Below are 21,348 nucleotides of genomic sequence, written 5' to 3'. Positions count from 1 at the left end.
GCGCCACGTGGTGCAGCCTACTCCCATCAGTATGTGTGAATGGCTGTCAAAGCGCTTTGTGACCCTGGTCTAGAAAGGCGCTATATAAATAGAGATTATTATTATTATTATTATTATTTTGTGTGTTTGGTATCATCAGTGACTCTGAAGCGTAAAGTCATTAGTTTCCCATTGAGTGTGAATGAAATGAGTCAACTATATCAGCCAGACGACAGTGTCTAACCTCGCACAACGTCCGCTCCATTGTGTATCTCTGCACATGTTGTCATCTCACTAACCCTCCCTGGTGTGTCCTCCAGATGGACCCGGTCCAGAAGGCGGTCCTGCACCACACCCTGGCCCCGCCCACCATCAAGAGGAAGCACGTCTCCTGCAACGTCTGCCAGCTGAGGTTCAACTCACAGGTGAGTCACACACTCCTTCAGGTGGACTGTTGTGTGTTCTTCACAGTTACACAACTGTCGGCTCAATTAGCGTACACACTGCAACACACACAAACACATATGAGGTAACCCTGTGAGTCATGCACACTTTGTCTAAAAAACACTAAAATAGATGCACACTCGCTAAGGAGAGACACACAATAGGACAGATGTGACACACAATAGAAGACACACACATGCCCAAGCTGAGACGCCAGAATATTAAGAGACACACACACACAAATATACAAACATTATCTAGGCAAAATAAAAAATAGAGAACACACTTTAATGTATGTGTGTGTGCGCATTGTTGTGGAAGCTGTAGTGTAAACAACAGCAACAGAAGCGAGTGAGCTGAGCTAGCGTACGAGAGGAACGTGGTCTTGAACTGGGTGAAAGCCTTGCTCACCTGCAGGGAGGCAGGAATCAAACACTCATCTGAAGGTGTCTGCGCCGGATATTTTAGCAAGTGGCGTCGTGACAACAGCTGGCCAGACAGATGTGAGGATGAGATGTGAAGACGGTGATAACAACAGAGAGGAAAAGTTACCAGAGTCAAAGAAAGTGAACATTTTTCTGATTAAACGTTGGCTGGGAAGAAAATAATGAAAACATTATGAAATTTAAAATAAATAAATTAAACAGGTACAAATAGAGTGAACACAAAATTTAAATGAATGTGATCCAGACTTTCTCGACAAACTCGAAAGTCGTCGAGGAACCCACGAGTCGACCGCAAATAAAAAGCCAGCAAATGTCACCAGGATGCAAACGTTCACTTGTTTATTCCCACCGGACGCTTCACAGCCGCAGGCGAAGTCGAGTAGACAAGGACGAGTCAAATCTGTGTGTGTCTGTGTGTGTCTGTTGATGTGAGTGTGTAGAGTATGTGCTAGTGTGCCTGTCCGGTGTGTGTGTGTGTGTATGAGTGCATGTCTATGTTTGTCTGTGGGTTTTTTGGTGTCTGTGTGTGTCTGTATCCAGTGTGCCTGTTTGAATGTATGTTTGTGTGTGCATTTGCAAGAGTGTTTTCTGTGTGTGTGAGTGTGTGCATGTGTGTGTAACAGCGAATGTGACTGCATGAGTGTGTTTGTGCTTGTGTGTGCGTGCGTGCATTTGTGCGTAACAGCATGTGTGTCTGCATGTGTGTGTCTGTGTGGGAGCGTGTGTGTCAGTGTGTGTGTGTGTGTGTGTGCTGCATGTTTTTTGGGTCAGCGTGTGTGTGTCTGTGTCTATCAGTGTGTATGTGTGCGTGCATGTGTGTGTCAGCGTGTCTTAGAGTGCGTGCATGTGTGTGTCAGTGTGTATGTGTGAGTGCATGTGTGTGTCAGCATGTCTTAGAGTGCGTGAATGTGTCTATCAGTGTGTATGTGTGCGTGCATGTGTGTGTCAGCGTGTCTTAGAGTGCGTGCATGTGTGTGTCAGTGTGTATGTGTGAGTGCGTGTGTGTGTGAGTGCGTGTGTGTGTCAGCGTGTGTGAGAGTGCGTGAATGTGTGTGTCAGTGTGTATGTGTGAGTGCGTGTGTGTGTGTCAGCGTGTGTGTGTGTGAGTGTGTGTGTGTGTGTGTCAGTGTGTGTGTGTGTGTGTCAGTGTGTGTGTGTGTGTCAGTGTGTGTGTGTGTCAGTGTGTGTGTGTGTGTGTCAGTGTGTGTGTGTGTGTCAGTGTGTGTGTGTGTCAGTGTGTGTTCATCAAGGTGAAGCTCAGCACCGTGTCCTGAATTCAAATATTCTCTGCTAAATTAAATGTCAGCAGTCAGTCCAGTCGGGTTTATTAATAATAAAGACGTCTCGTTATTTCTGTCGCGCCACGTCTTGTTGGAGGGAAACAAATTTCACGTCTGATGGTTTGTTGGAGTCAATTTGCCAGTAAATCTGACGACTTAGTCTATGAGTTCATTACCAGAAGTTTTCATAGGAAATATAAAGTAAATGTTTTTTATTCGTGCTGACATTGAAACATGTATTCTTTTACTTTTTATTATCTCTGGTCATTTATTTCACCACATAAAGTTATGTGGAGGAAATATACACGGAAAAGGAATAATAATGTTTCAGATACATGAAAGATAATATAGGCAGAATATAAAAATAAAAACATTATTATCAATTTACAAAAATAAAAAAAAAACTCCTGCGTATAAACTATAAAAGCAGAAGAAAATCTGATGAAGTTTGAAACCTGCTGGATGAGAAACAGACCTGGCAGAACTCTGCTGGTGTCCGGCCCAGCCCGGTCCATCAACACTTCTAATCATGTTTCTCTTCCTTCGTGTTCTGGTTCTGGCCCGCCTCAGCTCATGTTTGTTCTCCCACAGAGCCAGGCTCTGGCCCACTACAAGGGAACCAAACACGCCAAGAAGCTAAAAGCCCTGGACGCTCCAAAGACCCGGCTCAAAGGCTCAACGGTTACCAAGGAGACCGGCGGCCTGGATATCGCCAAAAGCAGCGCGCAGGTCCTGGATGACAGAAAAGGTTTGTGGTCCCTGAATGCATCACGTGGTGGAGTATGTTTTTGAACTTGGAGGGACTGGACCCCGCGGCATGAGTTAAATGGTCCCGTAAAGTTGTCACTTTTGTTGAAGGACTCTCAGATGTTGAGATGTTTACATGCATAATCTCAGCAAAAGACTTCTACAGCAGCTGCCAAATATAAAGATTCCGCAGCCGGTTCGATGGTGACTCTCCTATTGTTGCGTCTTCACTATACTCCCGCCCTGATTCCTCACTTCTGTCGTCAGCGCGAGGCAGGTGGCGCTTTGAGTCCCACCATCTCTGCCAGGTGCTTTCCAAAAACCGATCCTCATCCCGGCTTTGCAAAGCAAACAAATACGACTCCAAGCCCTGATGTGAACCAGATGACTCGGCGTTTCTTTGTCTGCGACGTGTCACATTGTTCTCCCGAAAGTGAATATCCAGTAACTCATGGAGTTGGCCTGTTTCTGAGCAGAACATCTTGTGTTCTGGGATTCATTTAGCCTTCACGTCGTCTTCCAGCTTCCACAACTATTTAAATTGGGAGCACATTTCTGGATCTGCTCGGCGCCGTGACCTTTGCTATCAAGTCTGGCCTTTCCCTCTGCTCGGGAGCAGATTCGGGCCGTCGGTTTGAGCGACGTGGAACTTTGAAATATTAACGGAGAGGTTTTAATTGAAGGGTTGGTTTGGTCGGATGAACCTGGCAGAGCTCCGCGCTCACAAATGTCAAACTGTTGAGTTGAGCCAAAGTTAATCTTTCTTTAACGTAACGGAGCTTCATGTGACGTCACTCAGTTCTGGAGCTTTGACAGAGAAATCAAGATGGAAGCTTTCCAGCCCTGCAGAGTATTAGTCACATGACTGACACTTCCAAAGATACTTCAGTAACAATCACTGGAGTAAAAACACAAACACCCAAGAGTAGACACAACACCAACATAGAACACTAAATACACATCATTCTTCATTTAATCCCAGACACGTAAGAGTAAACACAACACTAAAATAAAACAAACTAGATGGACATGATTCTCAATTAAGAACACAAACGTCCAAGAATGACAAATTTAAAAGCAAATACTTTATTTACATAATACTCCAACGAAAACCCAAACTCCTCAAATTAAACAAAAATCAAACATAGAACACAAACACTAAATTTACAGGTTTTTTTTATTTAAAAACACAAACATCCAAGGATGAACTCAACACATAAATAAAACACATTTATTTATCGCTCTGAAACAAAAACACGAACACCCACAAGTAAACACAACACCAACACTAAATGGGGTGTCACATGGTTCTCCAATGGAAACACAAACACATAAGAGTAAACGCAACTCATACACTAAATTCACATGATTTTAAATAAAAACACAAACACCCAAGAGAAAACGTGACACCAACATAGAGCTCTAATTTCACAGTTTTACTTAAAACACAAACACCAAAAAAGGTAATAAAAATCTAACACATAACCTCGAACACTAAAAATTCACATGGTTCTTTTTTAACAACACAAGCACCCAAGAGTGAACAATGTACAGAAATAAAATGCAATCACTTAAATAACATTATTCTCTATAAAAAGCACATAACAACCCACTGTAAACACAATACTAAGAGGTGAACAAAAACACTTTATTCATAGGATTCTCAAACAAAAACACAAACACAGCACCAACATAGAACATAAACACTAAATTCACATGATTCTAAATTAAAAACACCAGGACCACACCATGACACCATCACCCAGGAGTAAACACAACAGCAAAATAGAGCACAAACGATGAATTCATACGACTCTGTATTGAAAACACAACACCCAGTAGTAAACACAACACTAAAATAAAACACATAAACTAGATGACCATGTTTCAAAAACACAAAAGTAAACAATTCCACCTATTTTATTTTGTAATCGTGTTTCCTGTCAGAGCTGAATCGGCTTGTAGTGATTTTCTCAATTTAAAAACACATTTGGAAGCAGAAGTGAAAGTAGATGAGAAGTAAAGACAGAAATGGAGCGTCGGAGAAAATTGATTGGTAACCCCCCTGTGACCCCGGAGTGCTGGGAACAGATGGACGTATGACTCAAAGGATCCATTTAGTGAAACGTAAATATGGCGCGAGACTGAAACCTAGCATTTTTTAATGGATTTGCATTAATTGAGCCACAAATATGGAGCTCATCCCGGCTGGAGCGCGGCCTCTGGCACCGACCTCCTCCCACGGACGCCGCCGAACACCCTTTCACGTGTCGGCTCAACTGTAAACAAACGTCGACGACCCAAGGTGACCTCAAACAACTCCGCGTCACAATCCTATGTCCGTTTATCGCTCAGGAACTTCTGAGATTTTCTCCAGCGTGCTACAGTTTGTCTGGTGTGGCGGCAGGTAATGAATATTAATGCGGCGGGTGTCACAAGAATTAATTGTCGAGGCTGCATTATCTGTGCGGCTCGAGTGTTCCGCGGTATATCAGCCGCCTTTAAGTGGAGAAAATAAAAGCCGCGTTTTTGGGGAAGAGTAATGGCCTGAGCGAGCGGAAGAAGGACAAAGAGTTTTATGTCTTATCAACAAAGTTAGCGTGAAGAGTCGTTTGTTATTCGTGTTCGTCGACACGCATCATTAACGAGTTACAAGGGAGAGGAAATTCTGAGCGTTTTTTATGTGTATTTGTGATTTTATTTTGTGTGTAGTGATAGTTTACCAAAAATTCAAACATTACACATTTTTTACTCAACCTTATGTCAACTAAGGGTCGGGATTGATTTAGTAATCTGTACCTCCTGTTGTGTTATCAGTTTTATCTTGCCCTTTAAAGTATATACTTTATTGAGTATTGTTTTGATTGCTTTGTGACCCTGGTCTGGAAAAGCGCTATACAAATAAAAATTACTTACTTACTTTTTAGAATTACAGACAAAAGTGTTTTTTTAATGAAGCGTCTGATTGGTCAAGATCCCACACAAACAGGAAGTAATCTAGAGTAGCGCTTCCAGTCAAATGTCTACAGTAAATATTGTGTGATATTTAGCCAGAGTACTTCCTGTCTGTGTGGGAAGTTGGCCTAGCAGCTAGGTTAGCGGCTAGCCTACTAGCTAAGTAAAGTAAATTTACTCAGATGACTTGCAGTGAATGGACTGAATGGACTGATAATCAGTCATGAGGAAGGATTTCATAAAAATGCAGACTTGCATAAATAAGTTCAGTTGGATATTGCCGTCAAGAAAGTAGAATATTTCATCATAATAAGATACTTTTTTCTTTGTGAGTAACTTCCAAAAATGTCCATTAGACCTGGTCTTAAGCTCAGTGTCAGCCACATCCTCCACCAAAGACAAGTTCAGGAGCCTCATGTACCTAGAATTGCAATGATTTCCTACTAAAAACACTCAAACCAGGAAAATGGTGCACAAAAATATTCAGATGTAAGAATCTGTGTGTGACACGAATTCAAGCGCTTTTACTCTGTTCATCAAGTAGAATTCAGACGGGTTCATCTCTTTCCACGCCATCATTTTAATTGTCAATCATATTTAAATGAACCACGAGACCCGAGATTCAAGAAAAAAAAAATGTAATCATAGTTTCAAACTGGATTAACAGTTTGTATTCGTTAATTTAAAAATTTCTGACATGGAACACACTGTTGTATATTACATTAGATTAGATTGACTACTGTTGTGTTTACAGAGGTGACCAGTGGCTTATTTATCTTCAGATGAAGTTTAAGGAGAATAAAACTGTGAATCAGAAACGTATTAATCTTCACATCATCCTCACTACTGAGCGCATTGTCTGATCATCTCTGAGCATCATTAGAATTTGTGGCTCCACGCCGACTGCTTAAATCCGTTTCCATGTCCTCGATCTGTTTCTAAAATGAAACACAATGAAACTTGAAAGACTAAAGGCAAATAAAGTTGATTGATGATTTTTTTTTTCATTAACCCATGAGTCATGAACCCAGAGGGTGTTCTTACTCATTCCTCAGAATCTCATGCAGACGAGTCAACACTCACCGATGCTACTGAATAAGCACTTTGTAAGATCCAGAATCGTGCACTTAATGAGTCACTTTACTGGAGTGGCTCAACGGGAAGTGAGTTAATCCGATCACTAGATCCGTGTTTGTGCAGCGACGGCTCACTTTGAACTGGTGAGTGACACTGAGTGCTTTATTGGAGCTAATGAAAAACACGACCACCAAAGCAAGAGCAGCAGAGGACGCCGGCGTGGTGAGAGCAGGTGGTCATAATGTCGAGTCATTGAGGCAGTTAACCATCGCCTCGGAATTCTTCTCACTTGTGTATTTATGCGCGGAGCGGCTGTGTAGCTTTGATTAATGCAAATTGAAGCAACAACTCCAACCACAGTGGCCTGAGGGAGCGAGGAAGTGCATCCATCCATCTCCCCAACAAAACGTCTTTCTTCAGCCACACAATCGAAGCCAACAAACACTGGAATTAAACTCTTCATTTGAACCCTGCGAGGCCGGAGCGGAGTGTTTAATCACAGGGTGGCGCTAATGGAAGCGTCAGAGTCGGTCCACGATACAGATTAGTCGAATGACTCGACAACCGCCTGTCAAGCCTCTCTGTGTCCTCGTCGGTGGGAGAGCCGAGGGGTCGAGCGCACAGCGGTGCTCGCCGGCTCAGTTCCGGTCCAGCGCCTGAGGAAATGTAGCCTGGTATTAGCTAATAAAGAGCCGGTTGTCAGGGGAGCCGTCGGCGGGAGACCCTCCTATTCTGCCCTCAGAACAACCTCCACACCTTCCCGGGAAGATGATTAGATCGGCTGCAAATCATTGCATGGGGATTTTGGGACGGAAACATCCGTAACAGAAATTAGCTCCGGATCATTTGCTTTGGATGAAATAGAAAAGAAATTGTGAATTCCATCGACTCGGCTCGGTTAATGTTTGGGGTCTGCTTTGTTCCCTCCCACTGAAGTTCCAATGATCACTTTTCCACATCAGGTTAGGAAAGGTTTAACTTCACAGTGTGAAGCACAGAGACGCAGGATGTTCAAGAGGCAGAAGGTTGTTGGTTCAAATCTGAAAGTGAAAAAAAACATGAACAACCAAAACAACAATGTGACCCTAAATATAAAAGAGACAAGGATATCATAACACAACGCCGAAAAAAGATGTTACTGAAATAAAAGCAAAATAAAAATGAAACATTAACATAAAAACAAAAACATTAAAAATGTGGAAACATATGAATGATGTGAATGAAATAAAAATGTAAATAAAAAATAAAAACACAAACATGAAAGTGATCTACACTAAAATAAAACACTGGAGTAAAACAACAAAGATTAAGGTCCAAAAAACAAGAATCAAAGACGTGGAAACTCTGAAAAAGCCCTGAAACAAAAACACAAACCTAAAAGTCATGTAATAACTAAAATAAAAAATTGAAATTAAAACACAAACATGAAACTCATGTAAAGACTCAAATAAAACATTGGAATAAAAACCAAAACACAACATTTGTGTACATTCTAAAATAAAACACTGAAGTAAAAAAACAAACATCACAGTCCTGTAAATGCTAAAGTAAAACACTGAAATAAAAACACAAACATTAAAGTCTTGTAAACGCTAAAATACATCGAATAAATACTGAAATCAAAACAAATACATTGCGTTGTTGTGTTTTGTGAACACTGAAATAAAAACCCGAACATCAAAATCATGTAAACACTAAAATCAAACACTGAAATAAAAAGACAAACATCAAAGTCTTGTAAACACTAAAAACAAACTCAGTGACATAAAAAGACAAACATCAAAGTCATGTAAACACTAAAATAAAACTGAAATTGAAACCCAAACATCAAAGTCTTGTAAACACTAAATAAAACACTAGAATAAAAAGACAAACATCAAAGTCATCTAAACACTAAAATAAAACTGAAATAGAAACCCAAACATCAAAGTCTTGTAAATACTTCAATCAAAGACTGAAATAAAACATGGAATGAAAAACATCTTCCTTTTGTCCCCCGACACGTCAGTCAAGAGTCTCGCTGATGAAAGGAGGGGCGTCCTGAGAGCGGACAGCAGCCGGCGGTCATGAGGGATTCCTGTCCTCTACGTTCTGACAGCTTATCATCAGCACCGATCACTTTAATTAAAGCGCTTCATTCAGCTTCGCTGAGGAAGCTAATCAGAACCCCCGGGAGACTCTGGGGAGAAGAGCACGGATTTCTGTCCCTTATCAGCCCAACTCTGAGGAACATGAGGAAGAGAAGGAGGTTCTGTCTGGACGTGTCGCAGCTATTTCAGGGTCCAGCTTTTGTTACCTGTGATGCTTCCACCTTCTCCATTTCTTCTTTAATTGTGCTCCTGTTGCTCTCTTTCATTGGATTGTCTGCACAGACCGGAGTCTCGGGAGGAGAATGTCTGAGCGTCCATCTTTGTTAGAGAAACATCCACATACTTGAGTGGAGTCAAACTCAAGGACCGGTTCAGACAGTTTCAAATATGTTGAGAGGAGACAGTCCTGTTGCATAAAGACAGTACATACAGGAAGAAGAAACATCGCAGAGGTCTGAACCAAAGTCGTCCTCCACCTTCGCTGTTTGGCCTCCATGTTTGTTTTCTGCTCCGCTGTCACCGTAATTAAACTCCTGCTCTCTCGGATGATTTCCTCGTCCTCTCCTCTCCTTCGCTCGGCCGCTGTCGCCGGGCCCAACTTTAGATGGATCACCGTCATTACCTCCATTAATGAGATGGGATTGAGTTCTTAACTGGGCCCTCACAGAGCCAGTTGGGTCACACTGACGGGGTTATGGATTACAGGAGGCTTCCCGGAGAGCCGGGCGTCCTCGCCGGGCCACAGAGCGCTTTAATCACCTGCCCTTCCACGGCTAAATGGCCCTTTAATGACACCTGAGCAGATGGGGTTCGGCCCACACAAGGGCAGGCACGACTGCTCGGCTACAGCGGCGTCGTCGGCTTTTTCTTGTTGTTATACATCACGGTGTGGCGGGAACAAGACAAGGGCAGATTGAATCAGTGAAGGAACTTTGTTGTGTACGTGGGACTCTTCAGTGAGACGCTCAATGATTCACCGACGTCAGACAAACACGGGTTAAATGTTGTCAACATACTGACTCACACAGATGTTTGCTACTGTCCAGTCACCAGCTCTGTGTTGTATCGACGTGAATGTTGCAGATGTGCCACCATATGGCAGGAAGAACGCACCAAGAAAACACAACAACAAAAGGAAAATAAACTATTGAAAGCACAAATCAAGGACATGACAAAAGCACTAAAAAAACATGAACAAATAAAAAAATATGAATATGTCACAGAATAACAAACAAAAATGACCCTGATAAAAACACGTAACAGAGGTAAAAATACACATTACTAAAGTAATATAACACAAGGGCTAAATAAAAATGCAAAGAAGCTAAAAACTAAAATACTGCCCAACAATAAAAAAAACACAAAAGCAGGAAACAAACAGGCTAATTTGAGAAACACAAATATCTTGAACAATGTCAAAACAGAAATTCAAAGTTGATGACATGAATGGATGAATGAATGAAAGATACTTTATTCATCTCCTTAAAGAAAACTCATAGAGAAACATCAAAATAAACAATCAATCATCACAACAGGAAAATAAATGAACAAAAGCAAAACGCAAGGACAAGACAAAAGCTCTGAAAAACAAACAAAAAAACAAAACAAACCGAAATACCTTCAAATACACAAAATAAATAAATAATAGGAAACACACAATTTAAAAAAACACAAATGTCATAAAATGAAACTCAAAGTTGAAAACAACATCAAAATAAACATCAATCAACACAACAGAAAAATAAATGATCAAAAGCACAAAATCAAGGACAAAACAAAAGCTCTAAAAACTGAAAAAAAAGAAAAGAAAACTTTAACAAAGAAAAAAAAGAATACAGTATCACTCAAAATAAAAAATAGCTCGGTAAAAAACACAAATATAGTTGATAAAAGAACATAAAAATAAATACCCAAATGTAAATAAGAAAATACAGGAGGTAAGCTAAAAACACAAAACTGAAATAGAGAAAAACATAAAAAACCTATAAAACAAAAACAAAAGCAGAATACACACACCAAAATAACACTACTGACACGAAACATAAATAAATGAATGACAGTGGAGTAAAATCACATCACTCAAATTCAATTCAATTCAATTCAAAGGAGAAAAATGCAAAACAAAAAATATGAAAAAGCTGACAGTGAAATGAAAAAAAACATAGACTAATGAAGATACAAAGTTAAACACTACTATGATAGTAGAAAACATTTTTATATGATTATAAACTAGAAAAGAAAACAGACAAATAAAGAGAATAAAACCCAAATGCTTGAATAAAAACAGAAATATTTGAAAGAAAAAAGAAAAACATGATGCCCGAATAAAGACGCTGAATATTTAAACATTGAAATACTGTTTGTTGACACATAATTCAAATGTGAAAACGACTCATTACCTCATAAAATACAAATCAAATAAACTCCTGGGTAAATGTGTCTTTGAGTGAGACCCGAGCTTCTCTCCTGATGTTTCCTGTTATTGGTCTCAAATTGAATTCACTGGAAACATTTTCTGAAAACAATCGACTTCATTTTCCTGACTAATCGAATCTCACCTCACTAACGTTGCTACACGTCTCTGCGGCAACACAGGCTTATTTTTACCCACAGCTGTTGGTCAACAGCATTTCAGACCTCTCTCACGCTCCATTGGTTTTCCCTCCTTTGGGAGGAGAATCGGCCAAAAATCTCCGGCTGGCTCCGCTGCCAAACCCTCAACTGCACTTTTCAAAATAAACTCAGGCCGCCGACCCGGCCCAGAGCAGCAGGTGCTGATCCAGTTTGTGGTGATTCTGAGTCTGGCAGGACGGCGTGTGCCTTGAGAAGTTGTCATTCATCTGGAGCGTCGAAGTTTGCAGATGAGAGGAGCCGGAGACAGAGCACGGGCCTATTGCACAAAACCAAGATAAGGGATTAAACCTGGTTAAAGTTAGTTATCCTAGCTCAACTTATCTATGATCCCTTTGCACAAAGCGGGATGGAGGAAAGTTGGGAATGATCAGTAACAATGGAGATTTATTCAGTGGAGCTAGCCTGCTCCAGACCAGGTTCCACGATCTATATTATATCATCCTCTATCTCAGTCAGAAGTCACCACAAATGGAATCCAATATTAATTCCACTGCCCAATACATATTTTAAAACATTCAACTAGACCTTCTGTCATTATTAAAACATGCGTGATCATTAATTGACATCATTTTAACATAACTTCTCCAGAGACTATACACAAACCATATAGATACGCGAAGAGTAACATGATGTTCCTTTATTGAATAAGGATAAACCAAAGCAAGCAAACACAACTCATTTGTGACAAACTGTTTGTAAAAATGGGCTACACAAATAACTTTCAAAACTGAAGTCCCACAGTGGCATAAGAAATGAGAGGAGCCTCCATGCAGGCCTGTATACACACAGTACTAACAACTCAATCAAATCAAATTAATGGAAAATAAAACACATTAATTCACCAGTGCAGGCCATATTTAACTTAAATTCTCGTGCATATTGACGAAAATAATTCAAAACATCCTGTCTCTGACCAGCCGACCACTGTCATCATCCGGGAATATGGAAGCATTGTCCCAGTCTATCAATGATGGCGCTGTGGGCAGCAAATTCAGGGATTGTCCTGGACTTTAACGTGGGGTAGTCAAAGAGAACTACAATTTTAGGCCTCATCAAGGATTTGAAACCTGGACCTCTCACATCCAAAGAGAAAATCATACACCTAGAGAGACCAACGCGCCATGAAACAAGAATACATTCTGTTTACCTGTAGCTTTAAAGTGTGTAAAGAAGCATTAGACAAAAATGAACATGGTTTTACCCGGAATTATACTAAGCAGTGTTTCTTGTTTTTTTTATTTTGTCTTTGAGTTCTTCATAGGTTCTAAAAGGATGTCTTGTTCAGCGTGGGAGAAGTACGCTGCCCTTGTTGCCATGGTGCATCAGTGAATCTGTGATCGATCGCGGGGTCTACTTGTGTTGCATTTAGCCAGGATTGGTTTCACCTGATGAATCCGTGTCTGCTCATCTTGGTTGGGTCTTTGTGCAACCAAGTGATCCTGGACGCTCTTGATTTGGATTCATCAACCCAGCTTGCTTACTTATCCTGGAGGTCTCAATCCTACTTTTATGCAGTAGGCCCCAGGAATGATGAGAAGCTTCACAGACGGTTGTTTACTGGACACACATGAAGCACATCATCGTCTGCATACAATCAAAGATAAAGTAGATGCAAATAAACAAAACATCTTGTTGTAATGTGAGATATTGCTGATTCAGCATTAAGGTGAGATGTTTTTTACATGCACCTAATTTGCAGGTGCTATTTTTTTTTTTACTGTTTTCTATCTGTTGGTCCTTGAATATAATCCTGACATTTAACCGGTCCATGGTCCATGGCTTGCTTCCAGCATCAGAGAGTCCTAAGCCTCCTCTGGACACAGTCCTGGAGAGAGAACCGCCCCAGCCTCTCAACGACAGCAAGGAAACTTAAACGTATCTCATCAGATCCATAACAGACAAACCACTATAGCTAGGTTTGGAAGTTCGACCTGCCGTGAGCCGTGATCTAATTTCAGGAATGTCTCGTACTCGGCTGGATCCGGGGGGAATATTCAATACAAAAATAACTTCAACATATTCCAGAATCCAAATAATTCACAATCATGAACATAAACTGGATTTAAACCTGCTAACGTCAACTTAATAATTTTAAATAAATGGGTAATATTTGTTTTTTGTTAAGTGCAAATCACTTTCTTTAAACACATTAACAATACAAAGCATAATTTGAATTATAAAGTACATTTCCAATAGTGACAAACATTATTTTAGTTGATTCTTGACTTTACACAAACTACATATCCCCTGTAGCAGTTGTATCTAACACAATATCCCGTTTTTACACACATTGGTTCTGCTTACACTTCATGAATGAGACCTATTGTGCATTGGTGCTGGCGGGGCAGAAGAAGAACCATCAACCAAGAGAGCAAATATTCAGAGATTCCCTCCAATGAACCAGAGTCACAGAGACTCACACAGTTGTTCAAGTCACATCTTTTTAAACTACTCACCTGTGAGTCAGAAGATTCACTTGTTAAGAAGAATCAGATCAACCTCTTGGCATCACATTGTTTATGAACGACTGACTCAAAGTGTCGACTCCATGATTCTACATGAGGGAGCAGATCTTCGGCGAGATGTCAACACGTATTGCAGACTTACCCACAGCAGATTTGTGAGGTTGATGGTTAATCCACACATGTCAGGGGATGCAGGAGAGCAGATGAATAAATGGAACTAGTGAGGTTTAAGGTCGGTCGCTGGCTCAGAGAAGATGACGGCAAGGTTTTCCAGGCAGCAGGAGATAATGGATGAGTCACCCTTTGGTGTGAGTCTGAGTTGTTGGTTTTGGTGTTCCACACTTCAGCCCTGCAGAATCCAAACACTCTCTGGTTGTTTTCATTAGCTAATGCTCTTAATCTCTGCGGGTACCCCGACCACAGCGGCCGCCACCGCCGGCTGAGGCGAGCGTTTAAGCTCTGGAGAGAAAATAAAACGGTTCTGCGGTATTCCGTTTGGAAAACAGCCAACCGAATTTTGGCCTTTTTATTTCCACCCAGCGTGACATTTAACAAGTTCATCATTACGATCTCGTAAAAGTCCTCCAGCATAAAAAGTACAATTTGGATTTCTAAGTTTTACAGGGTTGTTAAGTGGGACTCATCGAGGACTTAATGGATCATGATCTTTCGCCGCCATAGATCTTCAATTATATTTAAGAACATTGAATTGGAACGTAGGAGTTCTGTCGTCAGTTTAAGCGCTTGATGAGATGATGGCGTCTGATCAGAGTCATGAGGCTTCAATGATCATGGAAGTGCTTGAACATGTGACTCTACTCTCAAATCACGTTGTGACTGCAAGAGGGTTTCATGGAGTCAGATCTGAATCACTGTCATCAGATCTGGAACTGAAGTGGAAAGCTAAGAACAGATATGAGATGAAGATAAGAGGAATCCTGCACACCTGTGTGAGTCATTTGTTCTAACAAGTTGATCTGAAACATGAGCCAGATACAGAGACAGGTGGTGTGAGGTGGAAGGCTGGTCGTAGAGACGAGGGACACATGGATCAGTACAGCAGAAGAAAAAGCTATTCATCGATGATCGATTTGAATTCTCGTTGCGGTCTGTGTAGTGAATTAAGAACAAGATACCAGAGTTCAGTCATATGGGAGAGACTTGAGTGAGCTCAATATCCAAGACTGGGCCCTTCAGTCCGAGACAGGTGTAAGAACCAGCAAAGGCGTCTGTGAATGAGAGACCCTGACCATGGAGAGCTATTCTTTCATGGGTGTGGAGATCAACAGAGCTCTGCTAGAGAGACACATCCAGAGACTCGCCTTTGTGATTCAACTTCTTATCTACTGACGGTAGAAGGTGGCGAGATGTTTCCTGGACTCACTCGACGTCTCACCTGGAGGATAAAAGAGAGAAATAGAATTTTGGGAAAGCATCAGAAAGTATCTATGGCATTCCCTTTCAGGGGTCCTGGACTTAGGAACAGTAACGTGAAGCAACAAAGCGTCTTTCATTTTCGTTACTGCTCTTTTATTCTGTGTGAGTCATAGCCAGTCTGGAATTCTGGTTCCTAGTTGATGAAAACTTGGAAGCGTCGCACTGTGACTCCTCCGGGGAATAAACACATAGGGTGTATAAAAATAGCACCACATCATTTATAATTTATTTATTCTCCTCTCTTTGATCTTCATTTTGTGAGTCCACACGACTCCGAGGCTCTGTTATCGATCCGGCCGAGGCCGAGCCGGAATTTCATTTTCACCCACATGTGGCGCAGTAAATGTGATGTTGTTCCACCGGACAATTGGATCACCCCGGACGCCAACGTGGGTTGTTCCAGAACTCACAACACATCCCTCAGAGGATCTTGGACGGACTAGACAGTTTTGGGAATACATGGATCCACAGGTGGGATTACAGGCGAATCAAAACCATTGTTTGTTTTGAAAAGCGTTTAAGAGGATCCAGCATTCTATACAACAGTATTGAGACAGTGGCTGATGGATTTTTGAGGTCACTATCAGGCTGAGTTCATAGAGGAGTAAATTGTACTGACATATCTGTGTCTGCCTGCAGATGTCGTCACCGAGCCACCTCCGCCGCCATCGCCGCCTCTCAGGCCGACACAACCGCAGGCATCTGTATCTGCCCTCAGCGGTCTGATGCCCGTCGCTTCACCCCTCATCCAAAACTCAACGACGTCCTCGGAGGCAAACTCCTCCGTCGGGGGGGACGAAGGGTCGACCCAAATGGACTCGGAACCAGACCAAGACCCGGAGGGCGAGCAGGAAGCGGAGACGGACGCGGAGACAGAGGAGGACAAGGCTCGCCGGCTGCTCTACTGCTCTCTGTGCAAGGTGGCGGTCAACTCGGCGTCACAGCTGGACGCTCACAACAGTGGTGAGGGATCAACCATGCGATGCCTTCACTGACCTAGTTAATGTTGAGCACTTCTGCCATTTTTTCACCTTAAACAAGAGATTCATTCAGTCACTCTAAGTCCAAGATGTACTGTCATAACTTGACTTTCATCTCATATATCCAACAGTACCTCCAGAAAGGTACTTTGGTAATACATGAGTTATTGTGATGTCAACTTAATATAAACTGTTAATACAAATTCAATACACGATAATTCCACATTTTAAACTGATACACATTTAGATATACTAACTGTCACTCTATAATGATAAGATTTGAGTTCATGATCTTCCAGTGATTCTAGTTTTTATCATCTAATCTGAGTCTTTACTCTACTTTTAACAATTATTCTTGCTGTTCCCCCACAAATTACTAATATTTTTATCTAAATCTACTGTTTATAACCATATATCTCATAATCCAGGTTTGTATTTATAATTTTACAAGTAGTCTAAGAATGTATTAATGATTTTAAATATTAACTTTCATGTGAAGATTTAATAACTGTTTTATAATCTTAATTTTGCTAACAGGGCGTCTGATAGATCAGATTAGATTAGATTAATACATTAATCTGTGATATTCTCACATTCCCAGGCACGAAGCACAAGACGATGCTCGAGGCTCGCAGCGGCGTCGGCTCCATCAAGTCGTTCCCTCGACCCGGAGTCAAGAGCAAACAGTCTCCGCCCGCCACCTCGTCCACGGGGCTGCAGAACAAAACCTTCTTCTGCGAAACGTGCGACGTTCACGTCAACTCGGAGACGCAGCTGAAGCAGGTCAGAAGTCATCGAGAAAGGGGTCGGAGGTGAAGAGCCTCGGTTGAGTGCGAGAACGTGCACAGACTCTCACGGCCGGGTCCATGAACGCAGCATCACCTGCGGACCTCGGAGACTCTCCCTCCCCCTCCTCCCCCCGGGGTGGTCCCCCACTTAAGCCGGTGATACGTTATCTGGCCTTGGCTCCGGGCCTGGAGCCATAACCATCTGTGAGGCCGAGATAAAAAAGTAAATACGTACTAAGAGTCTTAAAAGTCCTGCGGAGGATTTCCCCTCAGACACTCGACCCAGATGAAACTTGTTGAGCAATAATCAAACATTTTAGGAAAAAAAACATCATCATGCTAGCTTTAGCATCCACACCTTCCAGACATGCTAATTAGCTTAGCTGCTAACTGATGGACGACAGAAGCGAACTGTCAAACTGTTTATATCATTAAATGGTTTACATTTTGCTGAATAAATAACATCGTTGGACTGGTTGTGTTTCTCTTAACACCGTTTAATCCCACTGTTTAAATAGTCAAATATTGATTGATTGTTGTAGAAACTTCCCAGGCTGACCTGCTGGAACTCCTCTCGCGGTCGCTGGGGATGAGAGTCATCCTCAGACACCTATTTTGTCTTCTCCGAAGCGTCTGCGTTAACAGTTCCGCCGCGTCTCGCTCGACACCCAGTTCGTCTTCTTTATCAGCGAGAAGTGAAATCGGATCTCTGAGCGACACTTTCAATTTGTGCTTCCTCGCATCCGTCTGTCGAGCGCAAGCATCGATAACTGACTCAAATATTCTGATGAATGTAAAGATGCGGAGGGCGGTGAGATGCAACAGTCACTGCAGTCGATTATCTTCTTAACAAACATCCGGAAACACAGTCAACAAAGAGACAAATTCCTTGATTTGTTTTTTATTTTCTAGTTTGTTTTCAATTACCAAAAAAATATTAAATCAGATAAATCCTTTCAATTGCAAGAACCAATAAGTGAAATGAAAGAAAATGTTGAAAGTGTTTATAATTTAATGTAATAATCATGTCTCTCGTGTTCGCAGCATATCAGCAGTCGGCGTCACAAAGACAGAGCGGCAGGAAAACCAGCGAAACCCAAATACAGCCCCTACAGCAAGCCACAGAAGGGCCAGACCAAACAGCCGGTGAGTCCCTGAATGCATCGCCCAGCTGGAATCCTGCAGATGTGTTTGACAAGTCACGACTGTGGAGACACATTCTTCTGCTGCACACACAACAACACACCTGCTGCAGGTTCACCTGCACCGGCGTCACCATGATGGGTTTTGTGTTGAGTAACATGATAACGCAACACTGTGTTGCGCTTCATCATGTTGATTTGTGTAAAACTACAGTAACACAACATCATGACTCGTAATGTAAAGTGCTTTATTCAATGTACAGGAAGCTTCCTGCTTCACAAATAGTTGGTTCGATTTCCTCAAGAGTATGTTTGTTTGGGACCCACCTCTCAAGAAAAATTGTGAACGTCCGTGTCGACTTGCAAACTTTCCAGGGTGTCCCTGGCTTGCTAGCGGACGAGGCGGTTGTTTATGTCTGGATCTATAAGAACCAGTGTGTTTCATGACTAGTAGAAAGATTCAAGTGGACTCAGAGTAGAAGAGATAAAGAAGTCTGACTCTCTGTCCTCCGCCATCCATCAGCATCCGTCACTCCCACTGTTTGCGGAGACGCGGCGGATGTTAGCAGCGTGGGGGAAATGACTTTTTCTGACACCCATCATTGACTGAGTTAACGGAGAGCAGCTCCTCTGATGAGCGCAAAGTAAAGAATGCTTCCCAACGGGTTCTAACGCCGGGTCGGTGATTGATAACCCGTGACAGCAGCACCGGTCGCGGCGCCACGAGACCGCAGCTTTTCCATTACTGATACACCAGATTAAGCCGGATAACTCGGGTGACCTTTTCACCCGACTGGGTGTAGGCAGGAGGCGGAGTCGTCTTTTCTTTGCTGGAACTTCAGAAGCACAATGACTCAGTGTGTTGAAGTTGTCGACCGGTGCTCCAATGATTGTCATGATTGTTTCATGGCCGCCTCTTGTCCAGCTAATTCACCCTCCTGTGGCGTTCGCTCCCGAAAACCCCGTCCTGTTCCTGTCACTACAAACTATGACTCAGTGAACTGATTCAACTGTCTGAGTGAATTCATGTATCACAGTGACAACACAAATGAATGAAAACACTGACGCCATCCACTGATGAATAACAAGACCAAACATATGTGTGTGTGTGTGTGTGTGGTTGTGTGTGTTTGTACAACAGGCAAATAAGAATGAATGGATGATGATATATATACAGTATATTGAAGGATTAATGGATGGATGAAGAACAGAATTAATGGATGATAGAATGAATGAAAGGTTCCATTAAATGATGTATGAATAAAATGATAAATATATGAGGGATTCTAAATCAAAGGATGAATGTAAATGTATAAATGGTGAAAAAATGAATTAAAAAATGTGTAAAAATTAATAAAATGATCAATTATAGGATGTATGAATCAAAGGATGAATGTGAATGTGTAAATGATGGAAGTGCATATGAATTAATTAAGTTATGAAGTTATTAGTAACGAAAGGATGAATGTAAAGATAATATAAAGATGAATGGATGAATAAAAGGATAAATGGATGAGTGTAAGGAAAAATAAATTAAAAGATTGGCAAGAAAATGATGAATGAATGAAAGGATCAATAAAAGGATGTATGAATAAAATGATAAATATGAATGTATTAATGATGAAAGGATGAAGGATAATAAATACAACTATACATATGAATGTATTAGTGATGAAAGGATAATAAATAAAAGGATACATATGAATGTATTAACGATGAAATAATGAACTTAAAAATAAATGTAAAGAAGAACACATGACTTTTCAACGGTTAGATGAAATAAAGTTGGAATATGAATGATGAAAGGATGAATGTTAAAATGGAAGCATGGATGAAAGGATTAATGCATTGGTAAAGAATGTAAGAAAGTGATGAATGAATGGATAGATGCAGGGATGAGTCTGACACTTGCTCTCCTGTCCTCAGCTGCCTCTGGCCAAGGACCACTCGTCTCTCAGCTCTCCCATCATCCCTGCTCACCTGGCGGCTGTGGCCGCCGCCATCAGCAGCTCCTTCGCTCAGCGTCCAGGCCACGCCCCCAGCCCCGCCCTCTTCCCATCACAGACCCTCCCTGCCGCGCTCCTGCGCTCGACCCCAGGGCCCATCAGGACCTCTCACTCGCAGGTGCTGTTCGCCCCGTACTGACCCGCCGCCAGCCCCGAACCGGACCCTGGTTCTGGTCCATCTATGCATTCTGGAGAATCACTGCAGCGAACGTCTCTCAAACGCAATAATGTAAGTGTTCTGAAGGTGGAGAACCGCTTCACGTGGACGCTTCTGGATCAGGGCTGGACCGGACCCGGAGAGTTCCTCAACTCCTGTTGGCACTTTAGGACCCCCCTGTGTCGGTGTTAGATGATAGGCTGTGTAGACGGTTAGAGTCGCTGTTTGTGTCGTCCACACATGCGAGTGATTGTCTGTGTGTGTCTGTGTGAGTGTGTGTGTGTGTTGAAATGAGTGTGTGTATAGAAAGTGTGTTTGTGTATGAGCACTTGTCTAAATGTGTGTGTGCGTGCATTTGTGTGTGTGTGTGCGTATGTTAGTGTGTGTGTATATATGTGTGTGTGCATATACAGTATGTGTGTGTGTTGTGAAGTCATTCTTCATGTCATGTCTCAGAGGGACCAGGTAACGGCGTTTGTGTATATTGTGTATCCGTGAATAATTTCAAATAAAGATTTACTTTGTTAAATCATGGTGTTAACTATCTATTATTATTATTATTATTATTATTATTATTATGTATTAGTTCTACCTAATAAAGTTCTACCTAACGTAACCTAACTTCATCATCCGTATTTTTAAGATACACAAGTCACAAGTTTAATTATATATTAATATTAATGAACTACTAACATGATATGTAGTACAAATAATGCACATT

The 21,348-nt window shown here is 41.7% G+C and overlaps 1 protein-coding gene across 1 annotated transcript in view; it reads left to right on the top strand.

Annotated features, from left to right (window-relative positions):
* znf385d (zinc finger protein 385D) overlaps positions 1-21,118 on the top strand; it is a 53,255-nt gene extending 32,137 nt beyond the window's left edge. The window contains exons 3-8 of the mRNA XM_087778766.1: positions 300-404; positions 2,741-2,897; positions 16,194-16,517; positions 17,136-17,317; positions 18,367-18,468; positions 20,391-21,118. Of these exons, the coding sequence (XP_087634892.1) occupies positions 300-404; positions 2,741-2,897; positions 16,194-16,517; positions 17,136-17,317; positions 18,367-18,468; positions 20,391-20,609 (1,089 nt within the window). The 3' untranslated portion in view covers positions 20,610-21,118. The remainder of the gene's footprint in view (positions 1-299; positions 405-2,740; positions 2,898-16,193; positions 16,518-17,135; positions 17,318-18,366; positions 18,469-20,390) is intronic.
* The last annotated feature ends 230 nt before the right edge of the window (positions 21,119-21,348 follow it).

This window comes from Callionymus lyra, chromosome 17, assembly GCF_982586985.1.
Source record: "Callionymus lyra chromosome 17, fCalLyr1.hap1.1, whole genome shotgun sequence".
Classification (NCBI taxonomy): domain Eukaryota; kingdom Metazoa; phylum Chordata; class Actinopteri; order Syngnathiformes; family Callionymidae; genus Callionymus; species Callionymus lyra.
The sequence above is the reverse complement of the archived record's forward strand: the minus strand, read 5'-3'. Positions and strand labels throughout refer to the sequence as shown.